Source organism: Larimichthys crocea, chromosome XIII (assembly GCF_000972845.2).
Source record: "Larimichthys crocea isolate SSNF chromosome XIII, L_crocea_2.0, whole genome shotgun sequence".
NCBI classification, from domain to species: Eukaryota; Metazoa; Chordata; class Actinopteri; family Sciaenidae; genus Larimichthys; species Larimichthys crocea.
Genome location: NC_040023.1, coordinates 25,339,440 through 25,358,540, shown reverse-complemented (window position 1 = coordinate 25,358,540; position 19,101 = coordinate 25,339,440). Strand labels below are relative to the sequence as shown.

Genomic DNA, 19,101 nt, shown 5'->3' with positions numbered 1-19,101 from the left:
GAGTCTGCATCATTCCTTTTACGTAATTGCTAATGTCAGTATCACTGCCTGATCTGTACCTCCTGCCCAATCAGTACTTCAACATAGATGAGAAGGAAACAAGGTGACTCACTCATTTCATGGCAATTCCTGTCAACACATAACATTCAAAATCAATAATATCAATCTGACGCTAACAATAAAGGAAAAGTAAGGGGATCACCAGTGTCATTAGGCTTCATCCTCTGGGGACCATGAATGTCTGTATAAAACAATAGTCCAGTCCAGTTGACAGACTGACATTGAGCCATGCTGCTAGCAAACTAAGCTGCTCCACTAAAAATAGTTTTATGCACAGCAATCTTTCAGGAGTCTCTATTCCTCTAACTGTGGACATCATTCTTACTTGACAGTCGTGCGGTTTAAGACTTTAACAGGAAACTGTGTTTCTTGCAGAAACAGTCATAAATTTCTCGCTTCTTGCACCGGCACTTGTCAGTCATCTTGATGAAGCCGTCTACAAGATGATAAATGCATGCAATCTGCAACAAAACTGTTTTGTTTTGTTTCACTGATTTTTTTTATGTAAAACTAAATATTGCCCAGACGACATTACTGGTGAAATATTTTAATTTGTCCTCTCAATGCTAGCCTTTAACAGTTTTAAATTACTGTCATTGCCTCTGCTTTTGATGAATAGGTTGACCAGGCATGGCTCTATCCCGGTGTAAGCTTATCATCCCAGAGCTCATCTTGTTCCACTAACCTGGCCGCTGTAGAGCAGCCGAGGACAAGTAAACCCTCTCCAGAGACTAATCTCCCAGGGAATCCAGGATTATGGGCAGCACTAATAGTGAATCCCCTACACACACTAAGTTGAGCCAACGGTTTAGGGGGGGTTATAAGGTTCTCTCCTCGCCTTCCGCTGTCTTTTGGTCCAACTCTGCTGTCCAGGTATGGACTGACAAGACGTTCTTAAGCTCTGAACCACTGGGACGAAGGTTGTCGGGAGCTTGAGGTGTGTGTAAACAGTGAGGTGAGAAGTGACGTTAAGGTTTATTCAGACTACACAACACAGCAGGCTCAGAATGCTATTTTTCTTGACTCTACAAGGATATGTTTGGATAGCACAGCTGAACGCAAGGAAAAGATTTATCAGAATTCATGACTGATAAATGATGCGTAACCCACTTTTTTCTTGCTCAGCAAGTCAGAGTTGCAGACAGGCAAGAAATAACATGACACACAGGTTAAGTTTAGATGATGTTTAGTGCATGACAGTGACAGCCTACTTTCAGGCGCATACTGTCACTCACTGCTGCATGCAGTAAAAGTCATGAGTTCTTCATCCAGACTACAGATGGCACTATTGCATCAGTATGGTTGGCACTAGATAGCAATATCTCATATTGACGACCCATCAAACTGATTGATAACCTTTATTCCCCATTTACAAGTTCATAAACCTTTAAAAGTACAGCAATATTTACATGGGATGTATAACAAAAAAAGAATCACTCTGCTTCAAATCAAAATGCGTTCACCCTGTAACTCTTAAAAAGAGCTTCATTTAGCCTCAGCCCTTTCCCTGTAAAAATAACTCAAGTCAGTTTATGCTCAAACGTCCTCTGGTTTTCATTGGTTCCGCCAGATTGGGGAGGCAAATCAAATGCAGACACATTCATCCACTGACCAAGGCCAAAGAGTATTAAAAACTTGAGAAAACGGCTTTCCACACTCGGGGCTTTGAGCTGGTGACCTCTCTCAATTTAAAAGCCGTCCAAAAACGACCATAAACTCAACACTCAAGTTTTCCATCAGCCGAAGAGTGAAATTATGAGACGATTGCCATGACTTAATAAACAAAAGAAATGGAAGTAACAGCTGACCCTGCACGGGTGAGCGACAACTTAAGATGATCATGTGGATCAATTCAGATTCAGCAATTACAGAACCCAGTGAACTGAATGCAGAGCAGAGGAAACCGGCCTCTCGCAGCACTAAGATGTCTTTCTTTCCTGCCTGTCATGAAAGTTCCCAGATTCATGAATACGTTTTTTTTTTTTCTCTCTCTCTTTTCCAACTTGTGGCGTGTTAATTACTGGCAGCGTTTTCTGAGCCTTTCTAAACTGAAATGACAGAGGTGTTCTTCAGTGTGCTGAAGTTGGTTCAGCTGCTGTCCAGGGTAATTGAAAGGCAGGATTTCCCAGCTGGAATCACTGAGAAAGAAGAGGCCTGTTTTTTATGCCCCTGTTGTTACCACTGCTGCCTTCATAATGACAAATGTCTCTCATCCTTCTCCAAGATAATTATAGCTAGGTTATAGCTATAGGTTCGAATGTGTCAATAAGTGTTACTGCTGGGGAAAACATGGAAATCCAAAAAACCAATTGACCAACTCTGCTACAAACACTCGTGAAGAAAATGGATTCTCAACTCTCTGAGTCCTACTTTTATTAATTTATAAGACATTCTGATAGATTAGACAAAAGAAAAAAACAAGTTTTATTAGATAAAGATGTTTCATTTACAGATAGTACGGAAATAGTTAATGACCTCAGTGCAGACAAGTGGAATCTCCACATTGTCTTTATAAATAGCTTTTACTGTACAGCTTGTCAACACTCCTGGTCAGGAGTTATAGCCTTGACGTGTTGTGCTGATTGGTGATATTAGTTCAAGGTAAACCTAAAAGACAGTATGAGATGGAGGCGGGACAGTATAATCCAGTCTGGGAGAAATCACAGCTGGGTTAATACTATGAGGGACTTGTTTAAATAAGTTGGAGTACTTGGACTTTGCTGTTGTATTTTCCAGATGGGTGGGGAAATCTTTACACTTGAGGGAAACAAATGTCTTCCATTGCCCATGTCAAGTTCAATTAATTAAAAGAAGCAAACTTGAAGGGATAAAGAAGAAGAAGAAAAAAAAAAAATCAGTTAAAGATCCGGTTCTGGTCACATTGCAAGGCTATTTGAGCTGCCATGTTGCTCCAAGTGGCTGTGTGTGTGTGTGAACAGAAGGGAAGAGGGAAAGCGTGGATGAGGGCATCTAGGACATAGTGATCTGCATGGACTCCAGCATCTCCTCCACTGCCTTCATGGAGCATTTGTTCTCCTTGGACCCACGACCGGCCAGCTGCATGTCAGAGAGAGAAGGTGAAAGGCAGAGAGACACCAAGTGGGGCAGAGAGAAAAAGAGAGGAGGGGAGAGGAAAAGAGAACATCAGCTTATTAGGTTTCCCTGCCAACTAAAGCAATGGAGAGCCAAACACACTTGAACAGCAAAAACATTCCTGTTGCAGTTTGGAGTTTGCAAAGCTAGAAGCAAAAATAATCAGAGACAACAGTGGTCATTAGATAGAATTGGTAAACAGCGTCATGCAATGTAAGATAATACCTCTAATCGGAGGGTTTTTCCTAGACTGTATAAGTGCCATTTTAGTTCGCTGTGTGTGACGGCTCCCAGACAGAATGCCCACATGATTAGTCCACTTCCATGGCCTCTAGTCCACAAGTACATAACACTCCACTCTAATATCTGCACCGTGTCCACAGGGTTTTATAGGAAGTGCTGCAGATTATAATCCACAAATGTATCCAGGATTACTCATTGTGCGAGCACATACAGGCACACACTTTTTCTATCCAATTAAAATGTACCACAGAGAAAGACAGCTTCCTTAACCTTAGGCAGGGGGGCTAGGGATATAATAATTCATCTAATTAATCTCACTTCACACAGATTTGTAGACAGATATAAATCTTTCCTCACTTTCCATGATAGTTACTGTGTGTACGGCTACATTAAAACTATTATTTAAAGTAAATGTATAAGAGTCTGCAGCCATGCTAGCAGCTCTGTGAAGCTGAACTTAAGGGTGATGGTATTTACCATGTTCACCATTAAAAGCTTGTCTATTAGCACATACAAAGTAGAGCGTAGATTTTCAAGATGATGGTGTTAGATTAAAAAGTCAGGGAATCACCATAACTATTAAAATTCACCCTCAGGGGACCATGGTTGTTTTGCTAAATTTGAAACATTTACTGTGAAGAACTAAGATTAAAGAAAATAGCAAATACTGTGATCAAAACCTAAAAGAGCAACAATGGTGTTCAAATGTGTGCAACCTAAAGCCTGTATGTGATTTGCCAATACAACCCTGTGCAATTTAAAAACCTGAGCAAGTCTCCACGAAAATTTGCAGCATATCAATCATATATCATAATACATACATAAACATCTACTGCTGTGTAGAAACTGCTGTGCGCAGCTACGTCAGCAACAACTGCAACACTGCTGAACAGCAAAGGACAAGCAGGAGGCAACAGCATTGTAGGGTTCTTTCAATTAAATCATTATGAAAACAACATTACCCCGAGTCAAACACATGCGGGAGATACTGTTTCAGCGCTGCCTCAGAACAAGTGTACATTCTGCTTGTCCTCCAAGGTGAGAGAAGAACCCCTTGGGAGTGTGTGCAAGCACTTGATCAGACAGAGGCACAAGCACACACACTCATTGTAAACATAATTTCAGTACTTGAAACACATACTGTTGGCTGAAGAAATGTAAGTCTTGTGCCCTCACCAAGACCATCTTGGCTTTCTGCCAAAACCACACAGTCTCTCGTCTACATTCTGTTTGTGGAGTAACACAGACAACACTCGACACTATGTTCAACATAAAGCCATGCTTTTAATGCTGTGAAGCATTTATTCATTGAACCTTTGGCCCTGCTCAAGCTTCTACAAACAGGAACTAACCGTAGCCTAAACCTGGCCCATCCAGGATTTCCATGGCAAAAGTTTTTTTCCCTTCCTCTTTTGCCAAACTAAGAAAGAGCAGTTGGCTAAGGTGTGCAATTGGCTATGTAATTTCCGAGTGTGACTCATTCGTCTACATTTAGGGTGTGTGTGTGGTGGGGTAGCTATAATGATCAGTGCATTTCATTGCCTTGCTGCCTAATGCGCCATTACCCTGGGCCTAGTAGTCAATTATCTCCTCAGCCTGGAGGTGAGACCACCACATTAACTCCTGCCCTGTTCTACAACAGTAGCAGCAGACCAGACAGCTCCACATCTATTTAGAGCATCTGATAATAGAGCCATGACGCAGTGGGAGCCTGTGGTCCGTGACAGAGGAGCTAATCAGGGAATCTGTTGAGAGACTTAGGGCAGGAGGGCAGGCCATGTAGTGCTGCTTTGAAGCCCCCTGCACCTACAACCCACACATCTCCAGGTCTTTTACATGTCAACCAACCCCACCTATTTAATTACATTTTCTTTTCTTTTTTTCCCCCACCAAATAAATGGGCCCCAGTCAGTTGTGACCTCTCGCTGACGTCTGCTCCCACTTGCACTCACCTGCCCACCTTTTTCTCTCACTGAGGTATGACAATCACCAGGTACCGGGGTCTAATAAAAGTGTACGACTGACACGAGCAACACTTTAAAGGGGCCATCAATCAGCAAGCACAAGCACACAGCAGCCTGCAGCTGTCTGACGGAGGCCCACCACCGCTCTCTTTTAAAAAGATCTCAGAAGTCATTTAAGTGGAGGTGGGAAGTGAAAAAATAAAGGAGGCAACCTTACACCTTGTCATTTAACTTGTCTCACACTGCAACCAAATCAACATCTACAAGCACATGTGCGTTGCCTACACAGTGTACCTACACACTCAGAGATGATCAGAAATCCCAGTACAGACTCACTATTACTAGGCAACAACCAATACAAGAGGTGGTAGACAAGCACAGATGCGGAGGGGGAAGGAGTGAAGCTCACATCATGTTCCCTGGAGGACAAAGGTGTGACTGACTGAGGTCTCATTATCGTCAAAACCACATAGACAAAACCTAAACATTTACAGTGGGAGAAGTATTACAAAGTATTGATTAATTAAAGTATTTTCCAAATGCAGCTTTCATGTGGAATTGAGACCAAATACTGGTATGTACTCAAAAAAAAACAAACAAACAAAAAAAAAAAAACACGAACAGAAAAATGACGTGGAATGACAGGAAAAATGTATGTTGAATGCGCAGAAGCCTGTGTGGCAATGCTTGCTGTATGAAGCCTCTCATCTCACAGTGTTCAGAACCTTATTCCACTCAATCTACAAACCTTGAAGATTCAGCTTATTCTTAGGTTCTTTCCACAAATGGTCTGTTTGGTTTAGGTCTGGTGATTGACTGGCCCAGTTCAACACCTTAATTTTCCTCCCCTGGAACAGTCTCCTTAGCACTATGTTTTGGATTGCTGTGCTGCTGGAAGGTCCACTAGTATTTAATCCTCATTGTACCTGCTAGATTTCTTTACATTTTGATAATTTGGATTCAATTTTGGATACCAGGAGACGAGAACCAGTTCCATGCCATTATGCCCGCACCTCAGAATTTCATTGGTCATATGCATTTCACCTTCTCCAAGTGTTGTAGAGTCAACTTCAAACAAGCTTGACCATGCCTCTTTGAAGTTTTCCGGGGTGAACATATATGGAGACCATGATGGTGGAATGCATTGCCCATTGTTTTCTCTGTGACGTATCTACTGCTTCCAGGTCTTTCTGGTGTTTGAACTGCCCTCTAGGCTACTCTTATGACTAACTTCCTGACAACCCTGTCTGTGGTGCGTCATATTAGTGTGATCTTCCTTCCACTGGTGAATAATTGCCCCATTGGTTTTAAAAAGGGGCTTTCAGAAGTTCAGAAATCCGTCTACAACATTGCCTTGTTGCTCAACAATGCTGTTTGCAAAGATCTTGGAAAATCTCTTCACTTCTACCCCACCATGAGATGTTTCTTGCATGACAGCTTGGTAATAGATAATTTGTTTACTTGCATTTGGGGGTGGGTAGCACTTTTTTAAAGAGCATTGATAAACATTAACACTAATAAACTCTTTTTTTCCTGTGACATTCCAATTGCACATAACTTTTTACTTGTTTTATAGTTCGGAATGATATTTTGTGTGCATTTTAAATGAGTTAATACCAATGTCTAATCTAAATTTCATGTGTAAATAAAACTGTGAAAATATGTTCAATGAAAAAAATAAATAAATAAAGTGACATTTCCCCCACTATCCCCAGGCCTCTAAGAGTAACTCAAGTAATTCAATCTGTTATCATAACGTCTCATAAAATAACGTTGAAACTATTTTCCTCTGGGCTACTACAACATGGCCTGCCTATTTTAGTGATAGCCTGCATCACCCACTCATACCAACCCTGACACTGATTTAAAGTTCAGACTTGTTGATCCAATGGATAAACATGTTCTGCAACACAGAATTGCAGCATAACCAAAACAAATTTCAGAAAAAATATTTGTTTCTTTCTATAAACCCATTGTCATATTCCTGTTAAGCCTGTACCAAGAATCTACTGAACTGTAAGTCATATGTAAGGCCTGTTTGTGTAGCAAGTAGTAATATATTTGATTCATTACAGCCAACATCACCAAACACAGATGCGTGTTGCCTGTCTGTGGATAAACCCTCTACCACACCTCCTTGGCAATGAAGAAAATATTTAAGCAAGGAAAACATGTGCTACATTACTGGTTATGCTACTGTCTAATCCTTGTAACAAGCTTCAGATGAAGTCCCAGAGTTAAGTTATAATAGGTCTGTTTCAAATAGTGTTTGATGCACTTACATTCATCCTGGAAACTGCTAATAATGGATTCCTGACCACTTTGAAATATAAATATAAAATTTAGTCTAATTACTGTAATTGTTGACAGAAAAGAAGGTTAATTTACAGACTATAAAAGGATTTTTGGCAAGAATTTATAGGACTGTTGTCACAAACATGTTATGATTCTGTCAGCACTTTCACCTCACCATAATCAACTCTGGCTGTTTGTTAAAGCCTGATGCCTCGGACTCTACATTTGTTTTCTTCAAATATTTGGACGCTGCCAAGATTCCCTCCAAAGATTTTCTTTTTTCACACTTTTTCCCCCCTCTCCCTCTTTTGAGGCTCTGATTTATGATTAAAATAAGAAAGAAAGTTGAGATATTTATCTTGTCCCCTGGTGGGATCAAAGACTCTCTAAGATAGCAGTAAGGTCAGCTTGCATACTGATCAAAGTGGAGCTAGTCTGGACTTGACATCAATTGAGATAATTGACTGACTAATTTTGTTGACCACACCACCTCTACATTTTTCTTTTTAAATCATGGAGATGTATGTCTTCACACGTATTAAAGTGTAAACCTAAATAAAACAGGTTGCGCCTCTTCAGTTCACAGTTCATTCCACTTAAACTGGAACCTAAAGGAACAAGTAAAAGCTTACAGCTCTTCCGTGACACTTCTGCAAGAGCTCCAAAAGAGCGCAGCCATTCACCGTGACGTTACTCACATGCACACTTTTTCCAACAGGGAGTGCTCAACATGTGAAATGTGCCTGTGAGTGTGGTTAGACATGGTCTTTAGAGGCTCAGCAGGGAGCCCCTCTCTCTCTCTCTCTCAACAGGACCCACACACGCTGAGTAAGGAACCCGCTTATTACACATTTAAATGTTGATGCCCAAATAAGCAACACATATGGTCCGCGTGGCAAATAAGATTTCTTTCGAATATGCTTTTAATACTTGGGTTGCCATGACAACAGCATAAACTGTTCTAGTGATACCATCTGAGCACTCCTCACTTTTTCCCCTCCTTGCTTTATGTGGGCACACATGCAAACACACTCAATTCCATCGTTTAGATCCCTTGTCTGCCTTCTTTTTTACTCTCTGTATAGTAATATATCAGAGTCATAACATATACCCCAAAGGGCTTAAAGTTTGGTTTTCAGTAATCAGATTTAATTTCAGGAAACCCTTCCAGGAAAGATATTCAAATTTGTTGATTCAATATTAAATGTCGCCTCTTGTATATTAAATGTATCACATTGTGAGAAAAATTTAAAACATAAAAATCTATAATTAGGCTCTTGAATTTGCTAGGGATCTCATGGATTCAGTTTAAAAAGGCAGTGGGACAATGAAGCCCACTTTGAGAAACACTGAACTAGACAACTCTCTTCCACAGTCTAGCGTGATTGTTGTCCTCAGAGAATCAGGTTGTGGCTCTGCGAGAAGCTCATCTGTGAAGCCAGGGTGTGGAATAAAGTCTTAGGAGACGTTGTGGCCTTAAATCAACACATTAACAGTAAACGCACCCAGACACACCGAAAGACACTGGGATTGTTATTACAACAATGCCAAGTTAAAGGCATCCTTCAGGACCGCTGTGCGTTCAGGGGTCATTGGGCGGTGGTGAATGCTTTTCACATACTATGCAAATAAGGGGATTTCTGGTTGTCTGGATATTGTGTGCAAATACCCTATAAAAGCTAAAACACAACAGAAGAGTCATGAGATAATACGATTGGTGGTTTTCATTGTCTGGCGGAATGAACGAGGATGTGGGAAAAACTAAAAAGATGTTATTTCAGTAGTAGACAGAGACACCAAAGATATGGAAGCGGAACAAAGAGTAATGAAAATGCTGGCAAGAATCAAATATGTAGTACAGCTACATTATCAAGCCTAATGAAAAATCTATACGTGACTCACCTTATAGGCTCTATTTATTTGAGCGGCAGCCCAGGCAGCGTACTTCATATTGTCCTTCTTCACCTTGGCACTAACTTTTGGACTGGCAGCAATGTGACTTGCAGACTGGAGGAAAAAAAAAGGGGAAGAAGAGGCAAAGGACAGAACAGGGAAAGGGGTGTTCTTATATCAAAACTTGGTGAAACAGCAATAAAAGCGTAATTGAGATGAATGTGCAACCACTCTTACCATCTACCACTCTACTAGTCATTGTGGCAAAGTGAAGAGAAAAAACAGACCTTGGCCTGATGACACAGGAGAAATCATTTATGGGGAGGAAAAAGTGAGTGCTTTAATGCTTCATACGTAAATTGTCACTTAACAGGGCCTAATTTCTCCAACACCATCGATTCCCGGCGATGAAAGGTCCTTGTATGTCTTCGAAGAAAAAAAAAAAAAGTGGCACACAGTGAGAGGAGCGCTGTGTGAATCACGGTCTCTGCCTGCCCCGACAGCTCCCCTCCGAACCACAAATCCCATGTCTTTCCCATGTTCCTGCCATCATCTCCACACAGCAAACCCCAGAGGGCTTACCCTGCCTGCACTTCAAAGCCCTCCCTACCAGTACGCTGAAATTTTAACTACACACCAATCAACCTGGCCCTGTTTTTTTTCTATCAAATGGTTTGGCTTCTGTTTTTTTAGTAAGCATTTTCTATATTTCTCTTTTTTTTTTTTATAACTCAAGAGAAACCTTAATTTAGATTATGTCAACCCAGACAGGCTATCCCCGAATAACAGTGTGCTCCGTTATGGGAATCCCCACGCAAGTGTTGTGAGTAACTAACCCACAACCCAACTGTGGTCAGTGCTACCAGGTCCTCTGTCGTACTGAGTCAGATGGTGTAAGATGGTGAAAGTTTCCTGCCCTTTCACTGAACCTCCTGCACCTGTCAAGATCTGGACCACCGAGACTAGCAGACAATCTGCAAAACACTCTCCTAAGACAGATCTGTGACTGATGTCGAATAAACTCCCACCTGACGTATCCATTAAAGACCAGAGTGTCAGTGGATGACTTGTCAGGAGACTGTACAGGGTCTGCTCTGTCTCCAGACAAATGAGAGTAAACAGAAGTGAATGTCTTGGTTTGACCCGGGCCTGCTCCTCCTGTACTCTGGATCTCGGAGCTCTTTCAGACGGTACGGATTGCTATGAGGTGTTTGGACTACCTGAAGACTCCCAGTGCAGCACAGAGGAAAACACTGGGGCTCTCTGTGTTCGACCTGCTTCCCCTCTCCACATTTTATTCCCTGCCCTGCTTCGTTTGTGTTTTTATGTCAAGTCTCACTTACATATGATGCATTGGCACTAGCAGACAACATCCTGTTTAAACAAATATGTAGATGAAAGCCCCGTTGGGCCAGGACTACAATCAAACTGGCACCTGGTTGGATAATTTGCCAGTGACAAAATGCTTGCAGCAGTTGTGCTGTTCTCGCTCTTGCACTTTTCTCTTTTTTCCTCCGTGACTTCTTTATTTATTTAAGTCATAAACATAAAAAAAGTCTCACCAAAGGGGTATTATTACTAAAATAAAGAGCTCCAGAGGGGCAGACTTTTCCAACGCTGGAGTTCACCGTCTGAGTCAGCAGTGAGCTGACCTGTCTGAGAGCCCCTTCTTCGCTCCCCCCTACATTTATACGCGCACACACTCAAAAACACAGTATAGTCTTGCTTGACACACTCAGTGGCCAACCTCAACCTTGACAAACCACAGGGTTACAAAAAAGTCTCTACTGTTTTTGTTTTTTCTTTCTCCCTTTCTCTCCCACTTTCTCCTCATGCAAAGCAGTACTCACCATGTACAGACCAAACAATGCCCTCATGTTTCGGTTGTTCAGCCTCAGTGCCTGGGCGAAATACTTTCTGGACAGCTCCAGGTTTTCCAGCCCCCCCTGCGTGTACTTCACCTGTGTGAGGAGGCATTAAACACGGCCAATAAGCTGTGCTAAAGGGCAGCTCAAGCAATGACAGCATGACATCTGAATAAGCAATAGATGACAAGCCCTTGTAAACACATCTCCTTTCATGAGCCTATATTCCCAGTGACGTTAAGTGCGTGTCGGTGTCTCTCTGTGTTACAGAGAGGAACATTTATTCCACAGTTTGCCCCCATGCTTGATGACGGACATCCAGGCGGGTACCTACCTCAGCGTACTGCTCACAGTACAAGTGATTGTGAGGATTGGTCATCATCAGCTCCTCCAGACAAAACGCAGCTTTTCCATAGCTGTGGAAATGACAAGGAAAACAGTAAGCCGATTGATACAGCTGTGGATGTGTCATCCTGTAGCTTGCTCAACTGTGAAGCACAACAGCTATGCCCAATAAATTTACAGGTATAAATCTGAATTGAGAACTACTCTGGTTATGGGTCAGTTTACATGCGATGGACTTATAGCCTATGTTGCGCAGATCTGTAAAGATCCACCACATGACAGAAAGTTTATTTACAGGCTATACAGTAAAGGTTACTCAGTCCAGACAGCTGGCAAAGGTAAAAGCCTATCTAGTGTGGTGATTCTCCCTCCTTTAGGGACACAGAGGATCAATCTTGTCCGTCTGTGTGTTTTTGCAGCCCTTTAATGTGTAGTTAACTACCTTCCTGAGGTCAGCACTACAGTAAGAGCTGGCACACCGTGCCTATACTCAGATGAGATCACTTCTCAGCAGCAGACTGCTGAGCTGTTGACCTCACACTAATCTGCTGCCACTCCACTTCTAATACACAGTTTCCCCTTCACAGGCCCAGGCCAAGACGAGCTAAGATACAGTATATCACTGAACACAAAGCCATAAAACGTCTGTGCACCTAACAAATAGAAGCCAAAGAACACAGAGCAGGGTACGTAGACGTACCATCAGAAAACGGGGCTACACTGGCCGTCTGTCATCACATACAAAAGTTAAAGCAAGATTTTACATGTTTCTAAAACTAACCTAATCAGTTAAAAGAAAACCCCCAAAGACCACTGCGTGCGTCAACAGGCTTCTACACTGTGACAGATGTAAAGTCATTTCACTTGTGAGAAATGAGGGTAACACTAAGATGCTGCATTTTTGCGGGAACCAAATGTTGCTTGCCACAACATGAAGAACTTATCAGTCTATTTAAAGTTTGCCATGGTTGCTAGCTGAAAGATTAACAGCATAGGAGGGAAGGGAAGGTGGGGACAGAGAAAGAAAGAAATAAACAGGGGGAAGGGGTTTAGTGGAAGGGGGGAGATCAGAGGGCTTGGAAGGTTGGGGGCTGCTTACAATTACCACTTCCTCTCCATAAAGACTTTCAGATGTGCTCATGCAGTGGCCGTGGCCTGCAACAGAGCCCGCTTCCATCAGCCATCAACCAGAATCTTGTACCAGAGCCAGACCCTTACCTCTTCTGCTCTTCCTCTAAGCCATCTAACCCCACCACCACCAAGCTACTCTCCTAAGCTCACTCTTTACCACAGTGCTTGAGTAAGGTTGTAGCCACCATCACGCGCGGGACTGTAAGAATCGGATTTGTTTCTTTTGGAGGTTAGTAAAACCATCAGCAGTGGCTTTCCCCTCATTTCAATACCACATTCTGACTGCATATAAGACAAAAATGGATTCAGACTGTGCAAAGTATGTTTGAAAAAATGATTACTATTTATCCTGTAATTCTGGATGACCAGTCCAATTTTGTCGAACAGTTTCATAAGCTGGGTCAGAATGAGAGCCATGAGCAGATTCTAACTTGCAAACATAAAATAAACTCCCCTCGAAACACCGCTGGCATGAGGATTGTTTTAACAGTGTCAACTCAGAGGCTATTAATTACGTTTTTAATGTGTTAACACTGATGCCTGCTGCGACCTCAACAACGCCAGCGCAGAGACACACTACTTTGTTTATTTTTAGCTCCCAGGGTGTTGTGCAGTGAGGGGAGGAGAGTTTATTTCTCTTCCGTGCTTCTCCATCACCCTCTGTTTTCTCTGGCTGGGGGGGAAAGAAAAGTGCCACCACCTTCTCCTGGGAATTTCACAGCAAGTGCTCTCTCTCTCTCTCTGCCCCCCTATCCCTCTGGAAAAGAGTGGCGATAATGCCGGGCTATCCGGAAGAGGAGGAGGAGGGGAAACAGGGAGTTTGTAACCCAAAATAAAGAAAACAAAGAAAAGAAATTGACACGCCTGTAGATAAGGGGCTGTGGGAGTGAATGGTGTGATATTAGAAGTGTTGGGATAAGCTGGGAGATAATCCGCTCACCCCTGGATTTCCTCTGACTACTACAGCAATAAAGCCTCCCAGACAAAAGCACGAAATATCCAATAAGTAGCCTTCTCACCGCGCTACACATTCCTACTGCCACTGCCCTCGTACCAGAGCAACCAGGCAACCTCAGAGTCAGCATGCACACACACACGCATGCATATAAAACTATAGTTCAGCTACAGACACCGCTTCACTAACTTCTGAGCCTCAGACAATTATGGAGGGATAAAAGGTGACACAAACAAAATTGTTTTTTTCTTACACTGCTCTTGTCTGTCTGGCAATTCTCCTTGGCAACTGAGATATCAGTAGGAGGCCGCAGAGTGTGTCTGCTCTCATATGTAGGAGAGAGGGCTTAAGACCGAAATCCTATTAAACAACTCTTATGTGACAAACATGGACAGGGCTCCATTCAGACCCCTGGCTGAGTTAGGTATCTCACTGCCTTCCATTGTGGCCATCCAACGGCCCTCTGGAGATCAAGCCATCAGCCTGATGTGAAGTCCTGTTAAACCGACAGATACACCTCCAACGATGGCTAGCTTACTGATTTCCAAAGCTTTGTATGATAAACATCTGTTATTAAAGTTTACACTAAAATAACTTGACACACACAGGTACCATCTCAAACATTTTCTTCGGCAAGTATACATTTTGCTTCACAAAGGGAAGATTGGACCTGTTCTTTTTTGTTGCCTTTTTGGATTACCCATTTCTTCAATCAAGGGAGTGTGGAGTTTAAATTGTTATTTTAACTGGCTGAATATATTGCTAATTTGCGGCATATTCTGCCTTGCGTCTCCTTTTCTGGTGCCTTAAACCCATTGGGATATTTTGTTTTTGGTAAAGTTGCCATTTTAAAATCAATTATCCTGAATACCTATTAGATAATCCTTGTAACAAAAAACAAGTCTATTTTATCTTTAAACTCGGAAAATTACCCACGACAGCTGGTGGAAATGTCTTGCTTGAATTGTCAATTGGCTTGGATGGGTTGTAATTGCAAAGGTGTGTCACAGCATAACCACAAAGAATGTGAGCCCTTACTTCAAAGTTATATATTGAATAGGCAGAAAGAAAAGTACGTCATGGAGAAAATTAGGCTGTCCCATCACATCTAGAAATACTCCTAAATGAAAAAAAATGTAATCCTTGTTTTTGGTGAGAAAGAACTAAATTTGTCATATGTTGCAGTACATCGCTTAAAGTCAAATAATAAAAATGTATTTACTCGTGTTCGTTGATGTAGAGCTCTGACAACTCATGCCATGCTTCTTGGTCTCCAACAAACCTGTAAAGACAAAATGACAATAAGTTCTACATCAAGGAATTTTAAAAACCAGTAACACAGTAAAGTAAAATGTAAGTATTAGCTATTACAGTAACAATAATGACAGTCATCCAACTATCAAGGTTGGAGAAAGAGTTTGCTGGTATTTTATGCACAAGTTGTGCCAGCTCAATTGAAAGCAAACTTGGATTTTAATTAAAATAAAAGCCAGGGTAGGTGGGGAGGAGGCGGGGGGCTGACCCTCTCCCCCTCTTTTTAGAAACACTCACTGCTCCAGATACTCATTGAGCTCCCGGATAGCTTCAGTGCTCTTCCCCTGGGCCTTCAGTATGGAGATCTTGCGCTTCCTCGCTGCCTGTAGAGCAGAGAGTAAACAGGATTAGGAACACAGCTCGTCAAGTGTTTCTCTGAAAGGGGTGGGGAGGTGTTGAGTGGATGAGTGAGTGTAAAAGTTGTGAGTTTAACTGTGTACATTACCGTCTTTTCAGTGCATTGCAATCCTGCTCAGAGTTTTGCTATGAGACTGAATCTAAAGATGAATCAGCACTTGTGTTGCTGCACTTTGGTGTGTTACAACAACAGGCATAAAATAAATTTAAAAAGGCACAACATGTACAGACACATTTGACACTAAAGTTAACTTTGTCAAGTTTATTCGTATCATCACTGGGAGACATGAAACAAATAAGAGCCTACCAAAACATAATTGGAGATAGTTAGTGGCCATGTCCAACAGGAGATGGACGCACAAATTATGAGTCAATGTTTGGGAGTTGGAATGAGCTCAGTGGCTGAGATAAAGTGGTGAGTCATCTCCTAACCAAGTGGGGAAAATGGCACACTCCCCCAAACCCCAACGCCTGTCTTCCTGTCGGCACGGCACGCATCTTGCGCTGCACCAGCCCAACTGACATCAGCTGAAAATTGCTTTTCACTTCGTTTTGATGTTGAAATGACCTTAAGGTGGATTAGATTCTCATCAATCTGAATTAGAAAGTATTACTCCTGCTGCTACGACTTTTCCAAATGTTTTACTCCAACCTCCGCCAACTCTCCTCGTCCTTTTGGTAGTAAGTGAAAACCTTAACAGGAGGCTGCTGCTCCATTAGAAGTGCACTGCCCTGCCACAGCCTATTTTATTTATGGACTGGCACTTGATTGAGTGGGGCTTCCTCTCCTGCACTCATAACCATAGCCATTGAGGGCTGCGTATGAGTCATGTCTGGGGGACTGTAAATTTGGGCCTCTTCTGACACTGCCGTCACAAGAAATCCACTTATCCATCAAGTTGAGACAGGGACCTGCAGAGACACTGCAGCCTAAACTGACAGGCAATATTTTAACCTTTCAAAGAAACATCAACAGTCAGGATTTCTACCTGCACCACAATATATCTTATTCCAAAACTCACTGTACACATCTGTGGAAATGTGTATTTTTAGTATTGGGGTGGTCTAAAGGCAATTTGAGAGAGAATGATTAAACTATGTTCTGAAGTTATCAAGCAGCAGTGAAAGGTCATTTTTTCCTCTTTTATGTCATGTGACTATAAAGCTTTATGTCTAGTGCATTCCACCAGAATGTGATGCTATGTGAGATTCAGGAATGTATACTCACTTCAGACTAAATTACAAGCATGTGGGATCTTTCCTCATGCAATACTGAAAAAGGGAAGCTGATTTTTTTTTTAAACAAAACACTACAGTGATTTTGAATGTGGATTTTGCACTTGTGCTCTCCCACCATCACACCACACCCACCTCTCTTCTCTGCCAGCCATTTTTTTTCGTTCCCAGATAAAGAACACTTGGGGCTCAAAGGAACATATGGAAGTTGGTAGCCCAAAGAGTCACACAGCACTTTATTAAACAAGAAGCAATTCCAAACCACTCCTCTCTCTCCTCCTTTCTCTAACTAATGATCCAGAAAAACCTGGCAGTGGGTCTGATCCCTCTGTTGTCGTGATTCTTTTTTAATTAGCGCTCTGAGGAGACCTTAGGAGTGAGAACTGGATTATTTACATCACCCCTGGCTCTTTGCTAGGACCTACCGCAACCTTCCATCATAATAAGAATGATCACAAGGGTGGCACACCTAGCACACTGTACATACTTGAAATTGAACTAAGAAAAAAGGGAAGGATGAAAGAGAAAGGCTGAAAGACAAGTTCAGATAAATAATGTCTCATGGTGTCGTTAAAGGTTTCTTAACAACATATCACAGTGTATTTTAAATTATGATCAGTTACGAAAGAGAATGTTATTTTTGATCTGTAAGTCATACCTCTAATAATTTTGTAAATACGCTTCACATTTATGTGGTCCAATGATTCTCAATTGGGGTTTAACTTTCAGAAGACTTGACCCACACAAATATCATCTTGTCCTACAATGAATCTGTAATTGCATACGACTGTGGGTCAACCTCAGGAGTCGTCTATGTGACCTCAGTGGCTTATTTAAGTAATACTAGCTTTTTATATTGAACAATTAGGGTGAAATGAGAGCGTTGGAATTCAATATTAATGCAATCTTTGAGTTAACTCAATGTTACAAAAATAATCAATTGGTACATCCATGTATGCAAATGTTGTGGGCATTGCGAAATCTACAATACTCAGGAGAAGTAATAAAAAGGTGGAAAGAAATGCATATACGCACGCAGACAAGAATTTTGCCAGATCATTGCTGTAGGTATTGGAACATAGCAAGCAATGGAAGGGCTAAGAGTTTGAAACATTTTTTGGACACCGCCATGGCAAAAAAACCTTGAGCAATTTTTGTTGATTCAACAATTTTGGTTAATGGGTACCACATCTATTCCACAGCCTGTAATTACAACAGCTCAGTTTCCAATCTCTGCTTCGCATGCTGGGATGCCTCGCAAGTCTTCCTTGTGGTCGCCAATTTTCCGCCATTTCTCAGGCCCATCCCCTGCCTGATTCTCAAAAGCATGTCGGAGAACATGTAGGAAGGAGATAGCTCGCTCGCTCACTCACTCCAAGACAGGTGACCTGAACGATGTCACCAAAGCATTGATCCACCCTGCACCACTACACCCAAGTCATTTAGGACAAGGATTGTGGGAAAAGGGTTTAAGGTTAACATCCCAGGGACAGAGGACCCATTTGTCTGTTTTGTTCCATTCCCGGCCCCAGGTTTGACTGACAGCCTATGCTCGCTAGGGTGGCAGCGACCAGGAAATCGACCATTCCCTTTTCCGAGGATGTCCCTGGAATCCCCAGAAGATGTGTGCCATGTCGGGGAGGTGCCCTGGGATTCACTGAAATTACAACTCCCATTGTCCAAACACTGGATAAATGCTAAGCAATTTGTTGCAGATTACAGCAATTATTTAAACATAAATTTTCTGGAGCAATACCAGTTTTGTGTACAAAAATGACAATGTTACAAGAAAATATCGTGATTTGTGGCTTTTACTTCTGTCTTGTGTTGGACAGCATGACCGGGACAAAATCTTTTCAGAATGTTGACTGCAACCATCCAAGTGTATTTTTCTTGTCAGTCATAGCATGGATCAAGTCTTCAGCATAATTTAGGAAAGTAGACGATGACATGAATGTTTTTGTTTTTAGTGTCCCCAGACTTTTGTTTTAGGCAGCATCAGCATTTTTGATAGCATCCATACTTACTGGATACTATCAAAAAGAATAAAAGCAAACTCTATTTGTGCTTCAGTCCACTTATGTGAAAGAGATGTAGATCGCGTGACCCAACCACTCTTAAATTAAAACATAATATGTGGAGCTGCCCATCAAAACAGCCCTTTTTTTAAGAGCAGACTTGCCAATCTAACTTACAAACTTCCAACAGCAACAAAAGCGTAAAATAAACAGAGATGATCTTGACAAAGTGAAGGTGGGAGTGAGACGTGGTGTGAGGCAGCAGCTGTGGCTAGATAAGGATGAGGAGGCTATTCCTTTATGCCAGGATGAGAGCAAGTGAGGTGGGGTGC

At 42.0% G+C, this 19,101-nt stretch overlaps 1 protein-coding gene across 1 annotated transcript in view; it reads right to left on the bottom strand.

The window, feature by feature from the left end:
* Positions 1-1,405: 1,405 nt before the first annotated feature.
* The window catches only part of emc2 (ER membrane protein complex subunit 2), a 25,460-nt gene continuing 7,764 nt past the window's right edge, over positions 1,406-19,101 (bottom strand). The window contains exons 6-11 of the mRNA XM_010740364.3: positions 15,396-15,481; positions 15,067-15,126; positions 11,748-11,829; positions 11,399-11,509; positions 9,558-9,662; positions 1,406-3,117 (exon numbers count right to left, since the gene is read on the bottom strand). Of these exons, the coding sequence (XP_010738666.1) occupies positions 3,031-3,117; positions 9,558-9,662; positions 11,399-11,509; positions 11,748-11,829; positions 15,067-15,126; positions 15,396-15,481 (531 nt within the window). The 3' untranslated portion in view covers positions 1,406-3,030. The remainder of the gene's footprint in view (positions 3,118-9,557; positions 9,663-11,398; positions 11,510-11,747; positions 11,830-15,066; positions 15,127-15,395; positions 15,482-19,101) is intronic.